At 45.7% G+C, this 24759-nt stretch overlaps 3 protein-coding genes across 4 annotated transcripts; all 3 read right to left on the bottom strand.

Annotated features, from left to right (window-relative positions):
• Positions 1 to 734: 734 nt before the first annotated feature.
• LOC120666833 (RING-H2 finger protein ATL74-like) lies at positions 735 to 1388 on the bottom strand. Its single transcript, XM_039946810.1, has one exon. The coding sequence runs from the start codon at positions 1386 to 1388 to the stop codon at positions 735 to 737; it is 654 nt and encodes a 217-aa protein (XP_039802744.1).
• Positions 1389 to 6945: 5557 nt separating this feature from the next.
• On the bottom strand, positions 6946 to 7863 carry LOC120663575 (phytosulfokines 5-like). Its single transcript, XM_039942438.1, has 2 exons — positions 7587 to 7863; positions 6946 to 7477 (listed from the first exon to the last, which is right to left on the bottom strand). The coding sequence occupies exons 1-2, from the start codon at positions 7723 to 7725 to the stop codon at positions 7260 to 7262; spliced, it is 357 nt and encodes a 118-aa protein (XP_039798372.1). The 5' UTR covers positions 7726 to 7863; the 3' UTR covers positions 6946 to 7259.
• A 15624-nt stretch (positions 7864 to 23487) lies between these two features.
• Positions 23488 to 24447, bottom strand: LOC120663571 (phytosulfokines 5-like). Of its 2 annotated transcripts, none has more exons than XM_039942436.1 (2): positions 24168 to 24447; positions 23488 to 24077 (listed from the first exon to the last, which is right to left on the bottom strand). In XM_039942436.1, the coding sequence occupies exons 1-2, from the start codon at positions 24334 to 24336 to the stop codon at positions 23824 to 23826; spliced, it is 423 nt and encodes a 140-aa protein (XP_039798370.1). In that variant the 5' UTR covers positions 24337 to 24447; the 3' UTR covers positions 23488 to 23823. The 2 variants fall into 2 exon arrangements, with proteins under 2 accessions (XP_039798370.1, XP_039798371.1); XM_039942437.1 differs by having other exon boundaries at positions 24198 to 24440.
• Positions 24448 to 24759: the final 312 nt, after the last annotated feature.

Here is a 24759-nt window from a genome sequence, read left to right as displayed (position 1 = left end):
AGAGATCTCATGTTTCTAACCAATCTTTACCTGAAGCCCTACATATATTTTTTTCCGAGACCGTGCATGCGCATGTTTTAATTTTCATTCAGAGAAAAAGAATTACAATGACGTAACTATGAAAGAACCCTAGTAGCACATACAAAATTACAAAACCACTAATAAGCTTGTGGTAAGCGACCCAAAGTTGAAAACAACAAGAAGGCGCCCTACATATATGCACATCAATACAAACGACTCGTACCAATGCTTGTTTCAAAAAAAAAAAAAACTCGTACCAATGCAATCTTGATTCCTGAAATAGATAAGTCATGCCAATGCAATGGATTTGGAGGAATAGGGATCACCCACTGCACACTTTTATTGATCCTCAGGTCCGTCACATGTTTATATATGTACAATTAATCCTCAGATCGATCAGAGGCTAGCAAATTCAGGCTAAGCTAGGCCTCCAGCTATATCTATCCGCAAGCCGAGTGACGCTGGAGCTTCTACTGCCCGTCTCGCTGACACAACTAATAGTAAGAATTTCCAGATGCCATAGAATAAACTGAACTCACTGCACATACCAAAAAAAAAAAACTGAACTCACTGCAGCTATATATACGACGACCTTGCTACATACAAAAACTGCATTGCATGAATCACATATTCCTTGGTGAATAAACACGCAAACAAATTCAATTCCTGATGCCATCATCCGCATGCATCTACTAACCAGCAGCTATATATGGCTACGAGCCGCCTGTGGGCAGCGCGTGGCGGCAGAGAGGGCACATGTTGCTGTAGCGCCCCAGCCACTCGGCGATGCAGTTCGTGTGGAACCCGTGCCCGCCGGAGCATGGCATCACGCTGATCTCGTCGCCGTCCTCAAAGTCCTCCAAGCATACGCTGCAGCAGGTACATGTGACGCTGCCGCCGCCGTCTCCTCCGGCACCGGCGGCAGTGCGAAACGTTTGCTTCCCCAGGCTGGCCACCGCAGCGGCGTCCGCGGGGACGGCGCCGAACCCGCCGTCGCGGTACGCTTCTGCTGCTTCGAGGAGCAGGCTACTGATTTGCGCGTCGACAACGACCTCCTGCTGCAAGCTCGCCAGGGCCAAGAGCACCAGGCGCTGCGTCACCGGGCACTCGAGGATCCGCTCGTCGAGGTCGGACTCACGGGGGCTAATCTCGTCGAGCAGGCTGGCCACGACGTCGTCGCCGGCGTTGTGCTGCCCATCGTCGTCATGGTCAGGGAAAAGCCGTGCAGCTGGTTCCTGTTCTTGGAACGAGTGGTGCTGGTTTTGGGGCGGGATCGGGATCAACCAGATTAGGGTGCCGGCGGTGGCGGCCACGCTGCTCTCGATGGCGGCGGCCAAGGAGCGTTCCATGATCTCGTCGCTGGCCATGGTGGCCGGACAGCCGGAGCCTATGGGGGGATGCCGAACAGAGTGGATGTCAAAGCCGTTGGCTGCTGGTTAATGGTTTCTTGGAAAGGTCGGCGTTAACCAGAGGGAGGAGGCGAGGAGGATTAGTGCATTCGGGCCGGAGACGTGTGTTTATGAGTTGGGCATGTGGTTTCCGAATCGGGAACTTTAGTTTGACCCGGCAAGCATTACGAATCCGAGACGCGCACGAGACATCCGATCGGAGAGCCTCTCCGATTGGCCTCAAATTTTCAAGAGGAATCAACCGAGTCCGATAAGCCCAGGATAAATTTTTGAAGTAGGCCTTCCTTCATACCCCCAGCCCAGTAATGGGCTAACCAACCCAACCAGCCAGGCTATAGATCCGGCCCAAAGATACTAGTGCACTCTAGCGAATGGTACGGACCTGAGTGTCAAAGCTTGTTTCGAGTTGCAAGTTTTTTCATTCTTTTTGCCAGAAAAAGGAGTGTTTATATTAATAAAATAAGGTTGTACATGCACAACGAGTACTCGCACTTGCAGAGGATCAAAGCTTGTTCCCAGTTGCAAACCACCCGTTCCAGCAATCCTGATTCTGCATGCCTGTATGCATAGCATAGGAGTGCAGAACAGGCTGCACACTGCAAAAATGCTGATGCTCGCATTCCTCGGTGGTGCCATGGATCAGTCGTCATGCTTACTCTGTTTCTCACTAGTCACCTGCCACGTTAGGAGGAGCTACCTCACCACCGGCTGACACCTACCGAGCCGAGGTGCAGCTAGGTCGGAGCCCGGTGTTCTGATGAACACCGTCACACCTGCCACTTTGCTGGATTACTTGTATTTTATTTTTTATGCCACTACGCTTTCGTTTGATCATCACTGTCACGGTCAACACATTGAAAGAATAGACAAACCGCGTCGTCCCACCTAGCTACTGTACATACAAAGCCTTGAAAGCTTGCAACGCTGAAAAGCCTAAACTTCTGAATCCCGGGCTCTGAAGCCACTGATGGATGAAAAATTGAAAACCAGATGACCCACCTACGATCTAATCTACCCCACGTCTCCGTTAATTCCGGCCATATATGCCATGCATCATGTACTTTGCGGCAGGGTGTCACTAGCTATGTGCATGTGGTGTGTAACATTTGGATGTACAGCACAACACATGCCGACCACTATTTGGCACGACCATCGTGCATGTTTATCGGTTTATCCTAACACCCTAGCTAGCTACTCTATCCTATCTAAGCACACAGGCCGGCCGACCAAATCAACAGTACTACTACGTGCTTCTTCCCCTGCACAGACAGGTATCATCTGCAAGCACCCACAGTGTCAGTGTCAGTGTCAGTGAGCACGACCTACTGCCCGTGTGCAGTTAGGGCAACTCCAACCGAGCTCTTTTCTGGACCCCTACCTCATTTTTAAGAGTTGAAACGCAAAAAACAGTCTCCAACCGGTCTCTCATCCCGACTCTGATGGATGAGGCGACCTCATTTTCCCCCTCCGACTCTCACTTGTAGGAGCTCCTCTTTCGAGCTCTCATCCGGCGACAGCCGCAACTAACGGCCCTCCCGCGCCTCCACGGAGCTTTCCCCGCGCCTTCTATGGAGCTTTTCTCGCGCTAGGTACGTTGATTTCTCATCACCGGTGGCTATGGAGTCTAGGAGACGGAGCTACCTGTGGATCCGGTGGCTATGGAGCCAGGGGCGCAAATCCGTGCCGGCAGGGGGGGAGGGGGGCGACGGTGTCCCGCCTTTCCTGATTTCATAGCTCCGGTAGTCCGATTTCATAGCTCCGGTGTTGGATTCAACTTGGGAGGGGCTCAAATCGATCGTTGAGGTTGCTACGATGCCGGTGGTGCAAGGAATTGGATTGGTTTGGCTCGACGATTGGTGAATTTGACGGCGGTGCATTGACCGATTTAGTTGGTCGACCAATTTAGCCGGTCAATTGACCGATTTAGTTGGTCGACCAATTTAGCCGGTCAATTGACCGATTTAGTTGGTCGACCAATTTAGTCGGTCAATTGACCAATTTAGTCGGTCAATTTTCACCATTTACCGATTTGGTCCGTCAAAGTTTTAGTCTGTCAATCATCGATCGAAAATTAATGATTATAAATACTTAATGGTTACAAATAAGCCCGCTCAATAATTGTTAGTACGAAATATAGTTATTAAGAAAATCATTATCAGTAGTAATGAATGTTTGTATAAATAATGCTTAGATTGTTAGTTACATGATATCAATAAAGAAAGAGGTATAAGAAGACATATGAGAGTTCGGTTGGAGAACAAAGCAAAGTAGAGGGCTGAAATCTGGATGAGAGATCCTCATATAGAAGAATAGGAAGCTCAAATTTGAGAGTTCGGTTGGAGTTGCCCTAAGGCCGGCCGGGAGGGATCGGATAGTATGATACTAGTCTAGCCAGATGAGTGTGCGGCCGGGCAAAAGGTGCCCACACCAATGGCAACTTTGCAAGTGGCCGGCCTCTTTGCTGTTCACACTCACGGCCTGCCGGAAAAGAAGCAACTACAGCAAAGTGCCCGGCTTGTCTATAGCATATGCAACATCCATCTAGTGCAATGGCATGCTGCTTTAACCAATAAAACCCCCAACCCTGCGCACTACACTGGGCCTATTTGGCTCCAGGACTTTTTTTCAAAAGTCCCTATCACATCAAAAGGAATCTTACTATTTTATATTATTAAATAAAATCTGTTTATAAATGTTTTTTTGACAGCTGAGTGCTTTTTCGCGAGACGAATCTAATGAGCCTAATTAATTCATAATTTGCTACAGTGATGCTACAGTAACCATTCGCTAATCATAGATTAAGATACCTCATTAGATTCGTCTCGCAGTTTAGCCCCAAGATTCTGCAGTTAGTTTTATAATTAATATTTATTTAATACTTCCAAATACTAAAAAGTCCCTAGGACTTTTTTGAAGTCCCTGTTTCTAAACACCCCTAGTTTAGTACCACCAGCAGAATGCTTCAAAAAAAAAAAGTACCACCAGCAGAAACAGCTACCAGCAGCAGTACAGGGGGCTGATGAGATCACTACTGCAGGCTGCAGCACTGTGTGCTTGGCTTGTTGATCAGATAATGGGGTGGGCACTATTGGGCATTGGCCACTCGGCCTGCACAAACCAGGCGCATGCATGCATTTCAGGCTAGGATTTCAAGTAAACAAGTGATCGCACTCGCACTACTACTACTCCCCTTTATCAGTAGCAGAGTAGTAGGCCAGTACTGAAGCAAGAGTGGACCATCTGGAAATGGAACATGCACACTCAGCTGGCAACCTTGCTTGGTAAGTGCTGGCACATGCATGGTGTTTCACTTTCATATACACTACTATCACTTTGACTACTAATATAGCTACTAGAGGGCTTTCACAGATACCACGGCATCTTTCTTTGTGAAACATAAAAAAAAACTTGTCGGTGTCCAGATCCGGCGGTCCGGCACCAGCTAGTGATGCTGCTGCGTGGTTCCTAACTCTAGATGGTTGATGCAAGAGGCAACACAGTAACACACGAATTTATCCTGGTTCCGGCCGCGGGGCCGTACGTCCAGCAAGAATGTGTGAGTGTACTGTACTGTACTATCTTGCACCGAAGTGCCTGTAGTAGGGGGTACAAGCAAGGCGAGAGAGGGAGGGAGCCTCCCAAGTCTCTGCTAAGTGATTGAGGCAAGTGCCAATATCGTCCTCCGGAGAGCGGGTGTGTGTTCTGCGGGATGAGTTGAGCGTCTGAGCGGATGAGATCGTGCCTAGAGAGATATCAAGATGAGGGCGCCCGTCTCCTCCTTTTATAGACACAAGGAGGGGCGGAGTCAATGTAGGGGGGGTTAGAAGTCGTCGTCTTCTCCCCGAATCGGGGGTGTGCAGTGAATGACTACTGTAGGGAGTACACTGTGGGGCACTATAGAGTATGGCACCGGCCGTGGCAGTTGTCCTAGGCGACGTTCTGATCTCACGGAGATCGCGCCGGTGTCCTGGCGGCTCCAGTGGGCGTTGTGGTGTCTTCTGTAGAGGGTACCGTCCTCCGTGCTTGGCGTGGCAAAGCGCCGAGGGTCCTGCAGGCGGGGTTCTTGCCCTGGTCAAGGCTCGGACTGCGTCCGAGGGTCGCGCCCATGCCAATCGAGGGTCCTGCAGTAGAGAAGGTACACGGAGTAGGAAGCACAGTGGCGGGAGCAGTGCCAGGCACGTCCGCACAGAGCGTCGCAGATTCCCACAGTGTCGCTGCAGTGCCGGGGATGGCGGAGCAGTGACCGGAGTTGGCGGACGGGACTCCGGTCACGGTTGCCGTGCGGCATGGTGACCTGACACCGCCTGACTCCCCACTCCACGACGGAGTGGTTGGCATTTAATGTCTCCGTCAGACGAGCCGGTGAGTGGATGGATAGTTAGTTCCGTCTGCCGAGGGGTGGTCTCGAGCGAGGCGGAGAGGTGGTGCGCTGTCGAGGGTCTCGGTGGGGAGGCCTCGAGCGAGGCGGAGATCGCTCCGCGGGTTCGAGGGGGGTTCGGATGGGCCGTACCACAGAGCTGGGCTGTGGGCTGAGTGCGAATTGGGCCTTTTTGGGTCCTGAAGAGGACTTTGGGTGTTTTTAAGAGAGTTGGAGCCTTCGAGTAATTCTTCTTTCCCTTTGGATCGGAGGAAGACTGTAGGCTTTGGTTTGTCGCGGTTGTAGGGTCTAACAAGGTGGTAGGCACTGTGGGCCCGATTGCCCAATTCGTGTTTTGCGTTTTTGATGGCGATTTAGTCTCTGGATTAGGATGCCCCTAATTATGGTACCCGACAAAACTAGATGGAGAAGAAAAGCTTTCATTAGCTTGTTGATACTATGCAGCTTGCAATCCAGTAGCTTGTGTAGTGTGAAAAGAAATTGTGAATGATTGACATGGCTGGCTTGTGGGGACTGATCTGATCTGAGGTCTGAGGAGGAGCATCTTTGCATGTCTCTCTTTGCCGGAGCAGCCCACAGCCTCTCAGACATAAGAAAATAATGAGCTGTAGCTGCACACGGCGCCATGGCCGGTGTTGACTTTTTATGAGCCATGCCAGCGCGCTCCGACCATCATGTGGAATCTCGGGGAGCAGATGCAGCCACATAATTTAGTACTGTAGACTGTGCATAGCTACTGTAGCTGGATCAACCACGATGCCTGCTTTCTTGGGTTAGTAATAATAAAATGGTTGTTTTCTGGGATTAAGAAGATGATGAGGGACAGGCAGAGAGGGAGAAACTGTTTACAATGCAAGGAGATCGGCAGAGAATCTGACAGCGGTCGCCGACCCAGAGGCGGACAGGGAGACAGACATTCAGGCGCACACACCACAAAACAAATGCAACTGTGTTATAGTTAGTATACTCCTATATAGTACCCTTATATTTAATTTAATCGAGAACAAGAAAATCATGGCCGTGAGTTAGTTTGTTCATAACTTAAACTAGGACAGCTATCAAGACACTATACCAACATTAGTTAGAGAACCACTCGCATGGCATGGCAGTCTGGCACGTATGAACAGACTCATCAGCTTCACAACCTCATATATACTGCAGGGATACAAAGCAAGCAAAAACTTGAAGAAAATGGTGGTTACGATGCATGTATTATACATGGCCAAGAGAGACGATGTACAAACGAGGTGATGACAGTCACACACATATATTAATCCTACATGGATCCCCGGATACTGGTTGATCAGTGGCAGAGAAATTGTAAGCAGTAGGTAGCAGAAGGTAGATATACTAGAGATGAGATTCCCAGCAGTGTCAACTTTGCAGCGTGTACGACTTTGTCCCCCGCACACTCCCAACGTACGCCAGAGAAGATGGGGATCCTCGCTAGCTCATGGCTTGCCCTTGTGCTGGGTGTAGATGTAGTCGAGGTGCGCGTCGCGGAGCAGCCGCCGCTGCATGCAGTCGTCGTTCCCCTCCTCGCACGCCGGCTCCTCCGCCGCCTCCTCCTCTGATCCCATCATCACCTCAGCAGAGAGCTCATCGCCACTACCCGCGGCGCCTTTCTGAAGCACCGGCTCGCCATCTGCAGCAACCTTGGCTACATCCTCTGCAGAAGGTTCAGAAACATTAGATCGAGAGCAGGCAGGCATGACCGGTCAGCAAACAGGTTACTTATGTGCATGCTGCATGGCACCATCAGTGAAACACGCACGCACCTTGGTGAACCTGAAGAGGAACAGCAGCAGCAGCCGGCAGGGGGCGAGCCGCCGCCGCGCGGTGGAAGAAGCAGATGAGGAGGAGGAGCAGGGACACGGCCGCGAGCGGCGAAGAGAGACCGCCGCAACGCCTCATCATCCTCTGGCTACCTTGAACAGTGGAGGTTTGCTGCGTTGTCGAAAGGCCAGAGGAGAAGCTGTACTGGTAGTACTGCTTGAATAGAGCTAGTTGATGAGGGGCTGAGGGCTGGTTGGCTGCTGCTGGCTTTGGCCTTTGGGTTGTATTTATAATGGGGAAGAAGCTGCGAGCGAGGAGAGGCTGAGGGGCAACTTGTTGCAGATCGCAACGCGCTGCAGGGACGCCGAGAGCACGCACGCACAGGGCATGGTCGCTACGCGCACTCGAGTCGGCGGCAACACGTTTATTGTCACGCAGACGTTGAGATTTGGCGGGATGGATGTGGTTCCAACCTTCCACCACCCGTTTGGCAATGCCAAACAAACTAGGGCCTAGGGATAAACACCTTCCATACCCACCATTTCCCACAGAAAGAACTATAGTAAGCATTTTTACAAGAATTTGGAAAGTGGCCAAATAACTTCCTTCCTTTAAGTTAGGTTCAGAATAAAGGCTGTGAATTTTAACAAGGTTGGGTAGGTTGCTATTTCCGCAATCGCCTAAAACATTGTTCATTGTCAACAGTTGCGCAGGAGTTATTAGTGTGTGAGTAGTCTATGGTAGTGGTGGTGGGTAATCTGGATACGCATGGAACTGAGGCGTACTACCTGCTGTGGTGCTGTACAACTTGAAAACGCAAAGAATATCCTTTGCTTTTAATTTTGTAGCAACTCAGAGAAAAGATATGGGAGGATCAAACAGTCGGCAAAAATGGCGAAAGACGAATTGAAGGGAGGACACACTAGGAGGTTCTCAATGTTTGCTAATGGTGCCTTAGATGCTGTTTGGAGGAGTTAAAGTTGAGTGCTAAATGTTAGCACTTATTAGCATTCATATACATTTACGTACTAAAGTTTTTAGTCTTAGCTAAAATTTAGCCCTTCTTTCGTTTGGATATTAGTGCTAAAGTTTAGCACTTTCATTCATTAGTACTTGGATCCAATGCAAATACTTTGATTCTAGAAGAGAACCAAACTCTTCAACCACTAAATATTCCAGAACGCTTACGTAAACACGCAAGCTGCCGTCCCATAGTCCATAGATGGATGCATCACATTTGAGGCGGATCGGAGGAGCTTGCAAAAGCAGGAAATTCCGGGAGAAAATTCCTTATTTGCCATCAAAATTTAGAGTGCTTCCCTATTTGCCACCTCGAAAGTTTTCTTTCCCTATTTGCCATTGAGCCAAACTTGGTTTCCCTTTTTGCCATTCCAGTCCATCTGTTAGGCTAACGGTGTTAGAGAGCACATGAAAAGACCATTTTACCCTTGGGCTAGGGCCGAGCGGCGCTTCGCTGCCCCCGCCAGCGAGCCGAGCCACCATCTCGCTGCTTCCTCCGCCGGCAGCGGGCGTGGCCCCCCTCCCTTGCCGGCACGCGGGAGCAGCGGCGCGGTGGAGGCGCGGCGTGTGGGCCTTGAGCTCCGTCGGCCTCGATCCGCACCATCCTCCTCCTTCCTCCTCCTCCTGCCGCCGCCGGCGAGCCACCGCGCCGCCCCTCCCTGCTCCCTCTGTCGACGACAGGCACGGCCCCCTCCCTCGCTTGCACGCGGGAGTAGCGGCGAGGCGGAGGCGTGGCGCGCGGGCCTCGAGCTCCGCCGGCCTCGATCCGCGCCGCCCTCTTCCCCCCTCCTCCTGCCGCCGCCGGCGAGCCGCCCCGCCGTGCCGCCCCTCCTTACTCTCTCCGCCGGCGGCGAGCGTGGCCACCTCCCTGCTCCCTCCACCACCGCATCCATCCTCTCCCTCCCTTCCTCTCCGTCCCTAATCCTCATCCGCCACTGGCCCTGGTGCCCTCCCACCTCCCGGGCCACGCGGGGCGAGGGGAGGCCGGTGAGATCCGCGCGCGGCCTACTCGAGCTCCGCCGCGGCCGGATTTGGCCGCCGCAGCTACTCGTCGTTCCTTGTTGTGCGTCGTGTCCCTCCTCACCGTGGGTGCCGTCGTGCTCGGCCTGCAGCTGCTCTAGGCGGTGGCACGGCGTGGCGGAAACAGCGGCGACGGGAGCAGGGAGCGACGCATGGTGGTTGAGGATGGTGCGCGCGGAGGAGCGGCCGGCGCAGGAGGAGCGGCGGGCGTCAGCCGTCAGCCGTCAGCAGTGAGGCGGGCATAGGGCCTAGGGTAAATTGGTCCTTTCATGTGCTCTCTAACACCGTTAGCCTAACAGATGGACTGGAATGGCAGGAAGGAAAACTAATTTTGGCTCAATGGCAAATAGGGAAAGAAAACTTTCACAATGGCAAATAGAGAAGCCCTCTAAATTTTGATGGCAAATAAGGAATTTTCTCAAATTCCGGACCTTTTCCGAACGTTGAGGCACTGACTCAAGCTGCGCAGGAGCGCTCTCTCTTTTCCAGTTTCCTTTGCTTCTTTTCCACCGGGAAACCTGGATTTTTTTTTGCAACAGCAAGTTGGACCACCGCGTCGACCCTGATTTTATATGTAGGCCAAAACCTTATTAAAAAAAGTTACTGTCACATATATGTATTACCCATAAATATGTACATATGGCAAAATAGCAGAAACTAGAAATAGGTGTTGAAATATAAGTGAATTGTCCACCTCTTCTTATCAGTTTAACTTTTTGGTTGAATTGGTTAGTACCCACTGCCACGTCACAGCGACCCTGTGCGCCAGTTTTAGTTGGTGTATGTAACTCAATCTCAGTAATGGGTTCCCATTTGAGTTTGTTTCCACATCCCTTGTCCGGATTTTTTCCAAGAGAGGAAGGTAGGCGCCGTGGATCGGAGCAGATTCAGAACTGCAATGCTGAGCTGAATCCGTTTCAGTGTTGACACCGTGTTCTGGTGCGCGCACGTGGCATGGGACCCATGGACCATTGACCAGCATGTCCTTGTGGCCGGCGGGCCCACCATATATCGGGCCCCACCCCCACATGCACAGCACACCCCACGTATGTAATGTATAGCAAGCAAAGTCTTTGTTTTGACAGTGTCCACTCAGCTGGGCCTGGGCACTAGTAGCAGCTAGCCATGCTGTAGTGTCCTGACGCTGCTTTCTCGCTCGTTCCAGTCTCCTCTCCTCTCGTGTTTGCTCACTGCTCGGCGCGACCCATCGATCGGCGGTGCTGAGGTGCTCACCCGCGCAGAATAGGAATGGAGTTGCGTGCATGACTACTGCTGCATCAGCATTCGCATGGTGTGCGCCTTCCGTCCGTTCATGTCGTACGTGCTCGTCGTTGTCGTCGTCCCCGATCGAGATAGCCACCTTGGACGTCAGTGCGCTCGCCTGCCCGCCTGCCTGCCCGCCTGCTGCTGCTGGTGGTGGTGGTGGTCTCACTGTATTGTACGAGCTGGCGCGGCGCGTGATCGACGGACGGTGCGCTCGCTTGGCCTGCCGGCCGGCCGGTCTTTTCGCTCACTGTCATCGCTTCGTCTTGTCGTTCCGCGCGCTGCTCGTACGAGTCAACGGCTAGCTAGCTGGATCCGGCCGGCCTCTGTAGCTTTCAGGTCAGCTCCGATCCACCCACAGGCGCTGCTCGCACACGATCGAGCTGGCCTGTAGCTTGGCGGATAGATCGTGCGCAGTGCTCGCGCGTGCGACGGTCAACTGGAGCGGCGGAGCGGCGGCAGCGCCTCCCGACGGCGAGATCTCATCATCTTCTTGTTTCTCGGCTTTTGGTGGAAAAGGGGACCAAGTCCATCAGGCGGGCCAATTCTTCTCCGATCCGGCGGCCCGCTTATATGTGGGTGGATGACGCCACCATCATCAGATTAATTCAACTCGTTCTAGAAACAGTATCGCTGGCTAGCTAGCTAGCTCTAGCGTTCAACTCAGCCATTGAAGCGCGAGTGTGAGGAATAGCTAGCGATTCTATCTCCTCCGCTACTGATGTGATGTTGGGCACCAGCTCACAGAGGTGAAGCTAGATACAAGACTATCCTGGTGCACTTCTTCATATCTATAGCAACTCTAAAATTATCAAGTAATGCTCTATTGAGTAGCTTTAGATTTTTCCACTTGAACCCTGGTGCACTGGTGCACGTGCACCAGGTAAGATGAACGTGGCTTCTCCCCTACCAGCTCAGCATTTCTGTTCGGCTGTTTGTGTGGTTGGTAGTTGACGCTAATTTGTTATGAAAAATAAATACCGCTGACCTGAATCTAACTAATTTAGTGTAAGAGAAAAATATTGCTGCCTGGTTAGCTAACAAGCGAGCTGGAGTTGGTGGCCAACTTAGGTACGCATGCATCGTATTCGCATGCGTGGATGTCGGCTCGGTCGGCATGCGCCGCGCGTATGTCACTGTTGCACTCAGGCCATCGACAATCGTCTAGTCTACAATGGCGTGCGGCGAGGCCGCATGTATGAATTCGGGATAGATAGATCGGCGTACGTTCCTTATCCAAACTGGTGGTCGTGGGTGGTGATGCGTGCAGCGTGCGTGTGCATCCGAGATCCGATCCGGCCATGGGAGACGTACGATGAAATCAGATTGCTAAGCTGGAAGGGATACGATGGCCATGCATATACGCCGACGTGCCCAAACTAATCCCGGAGGACGAAACAATGCTGTGTTCAAATTAACCATGTACTCCCTCAGTTCTAAATTATAAGTCATTTCAAGAATTTTGGAGAGTCAAACTACTTTAAAGTTTGAACAAAATTATAGAGAGAAACACAAAGATTTATGACATCAAATAGGTATACTATAAAAATATAACTAACAAAGAATCAAATGATACTTAATTGGTCACATAAATGTTATTATATTGTTTTATAGGTTTGGTCAAATTTGAAAAATGTCGACTCCCCAAAATTTTTGAAATGACTTATAATTTAGAAGGGAGGGAGTAATAAATTTTAAAGCTCACCAATGATCCGAGGAAGAGATCGTGTGGGTGCCCATGTCAGAATGCCATGCATGATGCATCAGAACACACGCTAAGGGTCAGGGTCTGTTTTGACGGATCATAGTTGAATGCTAAACTTCAGCATATATTAACACTTACATACTTTTAAATCTTAGCTAAAGTTTAGTCTACTCTATTATTAGCATACTAACGTATCAATCCGTGCTCCCGCGTGGACTAATTAGAATTATTTTAAAAATAAATCATACAATTAATTATCTCGTGCACTCTCATCTATTGAATATTCTAACATATACTATAAAATATATATTTATCATAATATAGTTGCAACTAGATGTATAGCCCGTGCATTTGCGTGGCTAGTATTGAAAATTCAAAAATTTGCATGTCGTTATATCCTTACTTAAAGATTATACTATTTTTTACCATACATCACCTTGTTTATTATCGTAAATTATGTCTTATTGTTGGTTAAAACAATTCAAATATGATCTACCTACAATAACAATTTGATTTGTTGAGCTTTAATAATATTATGCATATAATTATTCTTATTTTCATTTTATTTTGATTGATTGTTGTTAGTTTTAGTTTTTATTAATAATATATGTTTGTAACCGATACATAACTAAATGGTATTTTATATTTGTAGCGAAAATGGCCTCTCATGTCATATTTCAATATAATGTTTTGGCGATTGATGACACACACAACACTTGGACTAATATATGTGTTAAGATGATCATTATCAGACTTATAGGTCCAAGGGATGAAAAGATACAAAACGCCAAAGAAATCAGGTCGAAAGGACCAAGTCAGAGGTAATTTGCACTCACCGGTTCAACCGACGTGAGGCAAATTACACTCACCGGTGCAATGGGCTCAGAGAAGACTCAGTTAGCAGAGTGCACCGAATGAACCGACGAAGAGCAGAGTGAAGGCGTCGGTTGAACCAACGATGCCTGAAGACAAGCGTTGGTGTAGTTGTCCAGAGAGTTGGTTTTTCAGTTGATCAGAGGACAACTACGTTCACCGGTTGAACCGATGCTACATCGGTTAATTGCCCGTACAAGTAATGGCTAGTTTTTCAGTCGGGCAGATTACATTCACTGGTTGAACCGACGATGGCTATAGGGGGAGCGTCGGATTAACCGGCGTTAGGTACTTTTTAGGCAGCTTTTCTCCAACGGCTATATTTGGTTGTGCTGACTATATACACCCCCATGGATGGTTGTCACATATGGTTGGAAGCCTTAAGAGCTGAAGAAAGTGCTGCCCAAGCAAAGATCTATCACCAACCATCCTAGAAGTGTTTAGTGCTATATCTAGCTTGTGAGAAGCTTTGAGAGAGAGCTTTGTGCACTTGTATAGGCTTAGTTCTTGAGAGAGCTAGCTTAAGAGAAGTCTTGCCGAGGCAACCAAAGCATTCCCGTCGACGACCCTCCGACTTGGTGTGGAGCGGTGCCGACACTTTGTACGGGGGAAGAGGAGACCCCCTCCTTGGTGGAGAAGCTCCGTAGTGGATTTTGGCCGGGTGACCGAGAGAGACGGTGGCGGTGCACGAGACTTGGTGTCTTGTGGGCACTTGCCTTTGCTTGCCGGTGCGCCTTGGTGGCCTAGTGCAAGACGGTGATCGGAAGAGCCTCGGTGTCCCGTGGACGTAGGCGTTTGAGCCGAACCACGTTACATAACCGTGTCTACTCGGGAGTTTGCATCCCTCTTGCCCTTACCACTTTACTTACCGTATTACGTTTCCGCATTTACTCTATCTTGTGTGCCTTCACTTTCCTAGTTAGTTTTATTAGGAATGGCTATAGGTTGCAAGTCTTTTGGAGTAAGTAGAGAGTAGCATAGATAAACCTTGGTAATAACTAGCATGTGTAGGACGTGTTAGGTTTATCTTATGCAAGTAGTTTGAGCCCTAGGTTAGAAAGCGAATTAGCGACCCTATTCACCCCCTCTCCCTCTAGGGTCGGACACCCCGGTGATCCTTACAATTGGTATCAGAGCTTGGTCTCACACCTCTTACGAGGATTAGCCAATTCCATTGGTAAATTTGTGAGAAAGCTCGTAGGAGACACGTCGACTTCACCGTCGAGTGAGTATCATGTCCGGGGAAGGGATGAGTACCGATAGGGTTCCTTTTTTCGATGGCACGGGTTTTCCTCGATGGAAAGTGCTTATGCAAGCACATCTCCAAGCCCGTGGGCTTGATGTTTGGCGTGTCACCGAATTAGACAAGAAAAATGAGGCTAAGGCCGAGAGACAATATGATGCCATTGCTAAATCAATTCTATTGTCCTCGTTATGTGATAGTGTTTTTAATCGTGTTTTTGTTAATGAAAATGCTCAATAAGCTATGGAAGCAAATTGTCGAGAATCATGAGGGCACAAAGAATGTTGCCAATCAAAAATATCATATTCTCGGTGAGGAGCTTAGTAGCTTTAAGCAACTTTCAAATGAAAATGCTCATGATATGTATTCACGATTAAATACTCTTGTCAATGAAATCAATGCCTTAGGTCTCAATCAACTTAAAGATGAAGAAATCAACCGCAAGATTCTCCGAAGCCTTCGCAAGCCCGACTACGACATCATCAACACACTCTTGCAAAAGGAAGACTTGGTCCAGCTTACACCCAGCCAAGTCATCAATCAAATCATTGCTCATGAGTATAGTATGGGAATGACAAAGAAGGAGCAAGAGTCCACCTCTTCTTCAAGCCGCAAAAGTCTTGCCGCCAAGCATTCATGCAAATATCAACCAAGGCGACAAGACTCATCAAGCTCAAGTGAAGAAGAAGAAGAGGATGAAAGTGATGATGAATCAAGTTCAAGCGATGAAGAATATCCAAGGGCCGTGCTATACCATCACCGCAAGATTACCGAGCATGTACATGAGCTCTATGATATTGGGTACAAAACTCTCATTAGAGGGAGTGCGGTTGGGATGGAAAAGATGGCGAAGAAAAAGAACAAATCAAGATCTCAAGCTCTCTCCGCCATCTACAAGCCCAAGAAAAATAGTGAAAGCTCAAGTCACAAGAAAAATTCCAAGAGCTCCACCACCCATCGCCCTCGGAGATCATCACCACCCCTCATGTGTCTCATGGTACAAGGTAATAATGATGTAAGTAATGACTTCTCCTCCAATGATGAATCCGATGTTGAAACTGATGAAATTAGTGAGATGATGATACTTCTCCATAATCAACAAGAACATCTCACTAAACAAAATAAAGAAATCAAAACTCTCAAGACTAAAGAAAAACTTCATGCCTCATTTGTCTCAAGATATGAGAACTTGCTAAACAAATACAATTTATTAGACAATGAGCATGAAGAGCTTAAAATGAAATATAAGAGTCTTGAATCTAAAAGTGAATCATCATCGGATAAATCATTTTCTTGTAATATTTCTTGTGCTATTCCCATTGTCAAGGTAGATGCGTCTACCTCTTGTGATCTAACCCCTTGCAATGAGGATGTGGTTGTAGAAACATGTGATGATCTCATTTCCAAGGAGAATGATGAGCTCAAGCAAGAGGTAGAAAGGCTATATACGGACTTGAGGCGGCTCAAAGGAAAGTACACTCAAGAGCAAGCCCAACCTTCTCAAGATAACACCTCCGCGGGCGTGAAGAAGCTTAAGAAGGGAGAAATCGTGACTTGCTTCACGTGTTGCAAAGAAGGCTACAAGTCCTACAAATGCAAGGAGAAAGAGGGTAAAGCAAAGGGAAAAGAAAATGGCAAGCCCAAGAACTTGAACAAGAGCAAGAAGGGACACAAGAAGGCTAAGGAGATCAAGAAAAATACATCTCCAAACTTGAAGGCGTCATACACGTACACCAAGCCCACCCACAAGAACAAGCAAAAGAGCAACCACTACATACTTATAAAGAAGAAGAATGGCAAGGTGGTAGCTCATGTCATGGGGTGGAGAACATATGGATGGAACCGGCCTATTTGGGTGCCCAAGGATATTATTCATACCATGGATGGCTCTCAGAAGGTTTGGATCCCTAAAACTTAGGCGCCAAACAAGCACCACGGGGAATTTGGAGGCTTGGCAAGGTTTGGGATGCATGAGTAGGGATGCATCATGCAAAGTTGAATTAAAACCAAGTTGTGGATTAAAGATTAGTGACCCAAATTCCCCTCCCCTACATATGAGGTAATGAGCAAGGTAAAAGGATGATCTCAATTTCATTTGATATCCTTCATGCATCATTGTAGCTCAATGCCTCTCTAGGATTGCATGATCTTATCTTTACTATTGGTATCTTTCATTTGATATGCATTCCTAGAAATTTCACATGGTAGGTTTCCATGCTTTATTCATATCTTGTTGTAACCTACATGGGCTTAATTGATTCTCTCATGGCATAAGTCTTTCATAGCATATCTTGCAATTTGGTATCTCTCATATTTGTGGTAAAAAATGCTTTTGATATCAATTGCTTGCTTATGATGCCTTAATTAGCAAGTTATGAAGTTAAATCCCCATTATGTGAATTACAAGTGCATACATTTGTTTAAAGTGATTCAAACACTAATGCACACATTTAGGGGGAGCTAACTCTATAACTTATGTTTGTGTGACTAATATGCTTTACAAGTGCTATTTGTTGTAGTCACCTAGATCTATCTCCATGAGTTCAAATTTCTTTTGAACACTACCCCTACAAGTCACAATTGGCATCACAATTGGTGTTAAGATGAGAAGTGCCACAAGCTTTGAAAAAGGGGGAGCTTGTTCAAACAAAGGGAGATATACCAAATTTAGTGGGTACAACACTATGACTAGTAAATTCATTTTGCTACTAATGCTCTTTGCTGTTAGTGGTTATGAAGCTTTTAGGTGTTTGATGACAAAGGAGGAAAAATGTACCCTAAAGACAAGCAAATAGTTTGGAGTAAATGATGCCATTAGCAAGGGGGAGGAATGGAAAATGCAATGCAAAAGGATGCATGGTGATAGGGGGAGTTACTTAGTCAATATGGGGGAGAAGTGCAATTTGATGATCCCATGGACTAAGATACAAAAAATTTCATTGCTCATATGGTTCAAACCACATAATTGTCTTACATTGGCCAAAAGCTATTGTTTTAAAATTGCTATCAAGCCGGAAGCATTTCGTTCCATGGACTAATCAAATGCCGGTGGCTTTTAAAATGAGCATTGAAATGTCATCCGAGCAAGCTAAGTAGTTTCTAACTTTTCAATTTGGTTCCAATTTTTTATTCTTGCAATTCATCTTGCTTGCTTTGGTTGTGTTGTCATCAATCACCAAAAAGGGGGAGATTGTAGCGAAAATGGCCTCTCATGCCATATTTCAATATAATGTTTTGGCGATTGATGACATACACAACACTTGGACTAATATATGTGTTAAGATGATCATTATCAGGCTTATAGGTCCAAGGGATGAAAAGATACAAAACCCCGAAGAAATCAGGTCGAAAGGACCAAGTCAGAGGTAATTTGCACTCACTAGTTAAACCGACGTGAGGCAAATTACACTCAGTTAGCAGAGTGCACCAGATGAACCGACGAGGAGCGGAGTGAAGGCGTCGGTGCAATAAACCCAGAAGCTGAGACTAGGGTTTTGCGTCGGTGTAGTTGTCAAGAGAGTTGGTTTTTCAGTTGATCAGAGGACAACTACGTTCACCGGTTGAACCGACGCTACATCAGTTAATTGCCCGTACAAGTAACGGCAAGTTTTTCAGTCGGACAGATTACATTCACCGGTTGAACCGACGATGGCTATTGGGGGAGCGTCGGATTAACCGGCATTAGGTACCTTTCAGGTAGCTTTTCTCCAACGGCTATATTTGCTTGTGCTGCCTATATATACCCCCATGGCCGGTTGTCACATATGGTTGGAAGCCTCAAGAGCTGAAGAAAGTGCTGCCCAAGCAAAGATCCATCACGAACCATCCTAGAAGTGCTTAGTGCTATATCTAGCTTGTGAGAAGTTTTGAGAGAGTGCTTTGTGCACTTGTATAGGCTTAATTCTTGAGAGAGCTAGCTTAAGAGAAGTCTTTCCGAGGCAAGCAAAGCATTCCCGTCGACGACCCTCCGACTTGGTGTGGAGCGGTGCCCACACTTTGTACGGGGGAAGAAGAGACCCCCTACTTGGTGCAGAAGCTCCGTAGTGGATTTCGGCCGGGTGACCGAGAGAGACGGTGGCGGTGCACGAGACTCGGTGTCTTGTGGGCACTTGCCTTTGCTTGCCGGTGCGCCTTGGTGGCCTACTGCAAGACGGTGATCGGAAGAGCCTCGGTGTCCCGTGGACGTAGGCGTTTGAGCCGAACCACGTTACATGACCGTGTCTACTCGGGAGTTTGCATCCCTCTTGCCCTTACCACTTTACTTACCGTCTTACGTTTCCGCATTTACTCTATTTTGCGTGCCTTCACTTTCCTAGTTAGTTTGATTATGATTGGCTATATGTTGCAAGTCTTTTGGGGTAAGTAGAGAGTAGCATAGATAAACCTTAGTAATAATTAGCATGTGTAGGACGTGTTAGGTTTATCTTATGCAAGTAGTTTGAGTCCTAAGTTAGAAAGCCAATTAGCGACCCTATTCACCGCCTCCCACTCTAGGGTCGGACACCCCGGTTATCCTTACAATATTTAATTTTTCATAATGACATTGGTGGGTGATATTTAATAAGGCATGGGGGTATTTTAGGCTAATTTTATCATAATAGCAGCGGTGGGTAATTTTATTTTTCTATTTTTTCTGATTAACGTGGGAATTTCTAGTACTTGAGAGCAAACTTAAAGGCTCTGTTTATTGGCCAAATAATAAGATAATAGATAGATTTCATTTTGCACCACACCTCTCCATGTGTGTTTGATATATATATATATATATATATATATATATATATATATATATATATATATATATATATAACTAAACTATTTATTTATGATTTAGTATTCTTATTTCTTTCATTCTACATGAATACACAGTGACATTTATCATGGGTAGTATTTTTATATACATAATAATATAATAATGATAAAAATAGTAATTTAAAATTTTATTATATACTTTAATATTTTATTATAATTATATAATTTAGATTCAGATTTTGGGGTTACTTTAATTTTTAACAACATAATTGGATACTTTATATACAAATTTAGAGGGCGTTTTGCATTTTTATTTTAGTGGCATAGTTGGGTAATTTACACGAATATTAGGGGGTTACTTTAGATTTTTTTTTTCTATAATGGCAGAGGTGGGTAATTTGGATATATGTTTAGGGGTTGTTTTAGTCTATTTTTATAATGACAGAGGTGGGTAATTTATTAGAAAAGATAACAGATCCAATGACTATTATAATTATATTAGTCAGATGAATGGCAAGATGTTTCTGATTTTTGTGAGAATTTCTAGGACTTCATGTGTCCACTTCTCTATTTTCATGAATGACAAGATGAATGATTTCTCTATTTTTTTTAGAGTGTCCACTTAGGATCTTAGGTGGTTTCACGTGAAAACTTCAATAGAGCCTCCAATTAGTAACAGTAAGATCCATTCGGAGAGGGTAGTAGTAAGGTTTAGCGCTTTTACCCTATTAGCACTAGTTGCATCAAAACGAGACATAAATAAGCTACGTGGAAGCAGATTACCAACTAGACGATCGTGCGATGTCACTTCGTAGGTAAACTAGTAGTAAATCAGAGAAAGCTAAGGCGTCTCAGAAACATAAAGGAGCACGTATATTGTACGGCGGCTAGCGATCGACTATAGCTAATTGCTCGCCGCTGGTAGTGGGGATCGATTGACCAATAATTGAGCGAGATCGAGGCTGCGATCCATCGGCTACTAGCTACCTCATCGATCCGTCGATCACCTCATCTTAAACGTGCTCATGCTGCTAATTGCCATGTCATTTTCATCTAGTGTGTGCGTGGTTGTTGGTATCATTCCTTTCACATCGAGATCCTAACTTAAGCTAGCTGCAAGCTCGATCGATCGGTTCGTCATCAAAAAAATATAGCTCCAGTACTGCACGCGTGAAGATCGATGGCACGATCTTGTGACCATGACGTGTGCTATCAAAAAAGGTTGAGGATATTTTCCTGACCCAGACGGCTAGACCTACCCCGCGCAAGCTGATCACACCCAGACTTTTGAGTTTCGCGCCATGCCCATGGATGATCATAGCTTTCCGGTTTCCTCTCCATTCACACTTAACGACCAATCCTTTGCCACGAACATGCATGTATATTTGTATCCCGTTCAACCAAAAAGACGGAGAAGACATAGATATCCTAGCAGCTACTATATCCCTTGCACACGGTTGGTGATCCAATTACGAACTCGTCAAGTTGCAGCTACGTCTAGATTCTTTCCTTTCGTCATCTGGAAAGCCCCAAGGTTAGGAGTTAACCACATGCTCAATCATATCCTAAATATATATTACTTGATTGTTCTATAAGTAGAATATTTGTTTGGATTGCAATGATCAAGTATACACAATACTGATTAGAGAGTGAATGGGTTTGGCAATCTCTTCATGTACTTCACCCCTGAGCACTGTCTGACTATTACTAACTAGGCGTATAGCCCGCGCATTTGCGCGGCTAGTATTGAAAATTCAAAAAATTTCATATGATTGTATTATCACTTAAAGATTATACTATTTTTTACCATATATCACCATGTTCATTAGCGTAAATTATATCTTATTGTTGGCTAAAACAATTCAAATATGATCTACCTATAATAACAATTTTATTTGTTGAGCTTTAATAATATTATGAATATAATTATTCTTATTTTCGTTTTATTTTGATTGATTGTTGTTAACATTAGTTGTTATTAATAGTATATATTTATAACTGATACATAGCTAAATGACATTTTATATTTAATTTTTCATAATGGCATTGGTAGGTGATTTTTAATTAGGCACAGGGGTATTTTAGGCCAATTTTTATTATAATGGCACTGGTGGGTAATTTTTATTTTTTTTATTTTTCTCCAATTAATGTGGGAATTTCTAGACCTTGAGAGCGAACGTGAAGGCTCCATTTGTTTGCCAAATAATAAGATAATAGATAAAGGAGCGTTCATGTTGATCATTACTAGTCTATCAACCCGTGCTCCCGCACGGGCTAATTAGAATTAATATAAAAATGAGATTAATAATTATAATTATCTATCTCACGCCCTTTCATCTATTAAATATTCTAAAACATACACTAAAATATATATTTATCATTATTTAGTTACAATAAATTCATTTTGTGCACATCCATATGTATTCAATATATGTTTGGTTGAACTATTTGTTTGTGAATTGATATTCTTATCTCTTTCATCATACATCAATATATGGTGACATATATTGTGAGTAGTATTTTTATATAAATAATATAATAATAATGATAGAAATAGTAATTTTAAAATTTTATATTGGTGCACATTAATATAATATTATAATTGTATAATTTAGATTCAGATTTATGAGTAATTTAACTTGTAAAATAATGATATAATTGGATAATTTATATGCAAATTTAGAGGGATATTTGTATTATTTTTATAATAGCATAAGTGGGTAATTTAGACAAAGATTAGGGGGTTACTTTAGATATTTTTTTATAATGGCAGAGGTGGGTAATTTAGATACATGTTTAGGGGTTTACTTTAGTCTATTTTCATAATGACAAAGGTGGGTAATTTATTAAGAAATATAACAGATCTGATGGTTATTATAATTAGAGTTGTTGGATTGATGGCTGGATGTTTTTGAGTTTTGTGAGAATTTATAGGATTTCTCTATTTTTCCTGAGTATCCATCTAGGATCCTAAGTGGCTTGACGTGGAGGCTCCAAAGGAGCCTCCAATTAGTAATAGTAAGATGAGGTGATAGAAAAGAAAAGCAAATCCTAAAAGTTCTCACAATTTTTTTTTAAAAAAAAGACTAGTGCCTTTCAACGCGCACTCTCATACGAGCTAGTAATCTTAAGAGATGATTGTCAGAAATTCATGAATGAATGTGGCTGCTGTGTTAGAATATCTATATGAGTATTATGTGGGAATATAAACAAATATGTATGAGAGAGAGCAAAAGTAAGAAACTTTGATTAACTATAGTGGTAAGTGGTGTGATGAAACTAAGAATAGATAGTGCTATCGATGCTATAAAAATAAATTTTGGTGTGTGTGCCCTTGCACAAATCTTTTTAACCCCGAATTTTGCATGAGCATATATCCTTGTATCATATACCATCCATTTTGTGTTTGACTTTTCAGGCACGTGTTGGTGTGCTTCTTTTTTTTTTGGCTGGAGAACGAGAGTCCTTGAATCATTCGCTGGACCTCCAACCATTTCCCCCACCCAACTCCCCCTAGACGTACTACTTACTATATTTTACTATCTCCCTCCAAAAGATTCCTCTCCCTATAACTCCTTCTCTCCAACCCTTCCCCCCCATATCTATTCCCCCTATATACTATCACTCATTAACTAACTATTTACTTAATGTTTTTTAATTAAAAAAATTATACAATATTTGTACTGTCATAATACGCATTATCATCATGTTACGGGGCTCAAACGGGATTAATATCGCGAAGAAACGGTGTGATTAGATATATAGGGGGAGTTAGAACTCACCTTATACGTGGGGGGAATTTCAACTCCCCCCGTATATAGGGGGAGCTGTGGGGAAGCCGTTGGAGCGCTCGCTCCCCCCAAAGCCCCCCTACGTAGGGTGGGGGGCGTTATACGGTGTGCCCTTGGAGCAAGCCTTATTGGACACACACTGTATTTTTTTTTTTGGAGAACGAGAGTAATTCCGGACGGGGGGCGCAGCTTCATAGGTACACAGCTAGACAAATTACACAGCTAGATCGAACAAGTAAAAAAGAAACACAATTCCAAATTTTGTCCACAACTTCATCAAGCCAAACTAGCATATAGGCAGTCATCTTTGACAGTTTCATGCAGGGCATGCAGCAGCATACTCTGCTCGACGCTAATTAAAGAAATAGAATCTACCATGTAGACATGGAGATGTGCAGACAGACGTCCACACATGCATATGTAGATTCAGGAATTATATTCCTAGTTGCTGGTCACTGTTGTTAAGCGACTGAATTAATCAAGCTATAGCTAGCGGCCTCCGTACGTCGACTGTCCCGACCGGCATGTGCTCTTCGCCCGGCAACATGCGTGCAGGTCGTCGTCTCCCTAGCTCATGGCTTGCTGCCCTTGTGCTGCGTGTAGATGTAGTCGAGGTGCGCGTCGCGGAGGAGCCGCCGCTGCAGGCAGTCGTCGTTCCCCTCCTCGCACTCGGTCGCCGGTTCCTCCGCCACCTCTGCTCCCATCATCGTCATCTCTTCTGCTCTCGCCTCGGAGACTGATGAGAGCTCATCACCCCCAGTGACCGCGGCACCATCCTGAAGCACTACTAGGCCATTATCTACAGCAGCAACCTTGGCGCCATTCCCTGCATGCCAAAGAGTTCAGAAAACATTAGAGCAACGCTAAGCTGCAGGTAGGATCGAGCAGCAGAGAGGTTCAGCGTATGCATGCTTGCCGAGAGTGGAGGCGGCCGGAGCGCACACACCTTGGTGAACAAGAGGAGCAACGGCAGCGGGCAGGAGCCGTGCCGCTGCCGCGCGGTGGAAGAAGCAGACCATCAGGAAGAGGAAGAGGAGCAGGACAACAGCCGCGAGCGGCGCAGAGGTATTGCTGGAACGCCTCATCAACTCTGTGGGCTGCGGCGAAGAGGTATTGCTACTACTGGAAGAGAGGCTGCTTGGGTGTGGTGTGTTGCCTGTTTGGCCCTGTTGGTGGTGGCATCCAGCGAGAGACAGGCCCTCTATTTATAAGAGGATGAAAATAAATCGGATACGAATAGAAATGGATTTGGATATCTCAGATATTCACCTTTTGATTCCTTACATCTTCTAAGATGGAAATGGATAGGATCAATATTGAAACAGATACGGATATCTCGAATATCTATTTTCCTATCTATTTAATACAGATATCTCGGATATCTATTTTCCCATCTATTTAATACAAATATCTCGGATATCTATTTTCCTATCTATTTATAATGCAAAATCGCGTACAATTTGATCGTTTGAAGTAGGCACGCACCCAGAGGAAAGAGCGGAACAATA

Source organism: Panicum virgatum, chromosome 3N, assembly GCF_016808335.1.
Source record: "Panicum virgatum strain AP13 chromosome 3N, P.virgatum_v5, whole genome shotgun sequence".
NCBI classification, from domain to species: domain Eukaryota; kingdom Viridiplantae; phylum Streptophyta; class Magnoliopsida; order Poales; family Poaceae; genus Panicum; species Panicum virgatum.
The sequence above is the reverse complement of the archived record's forward strand: the minus strand, read 5'-3'. Positions and strand labels throughout refer to the sequence as shown.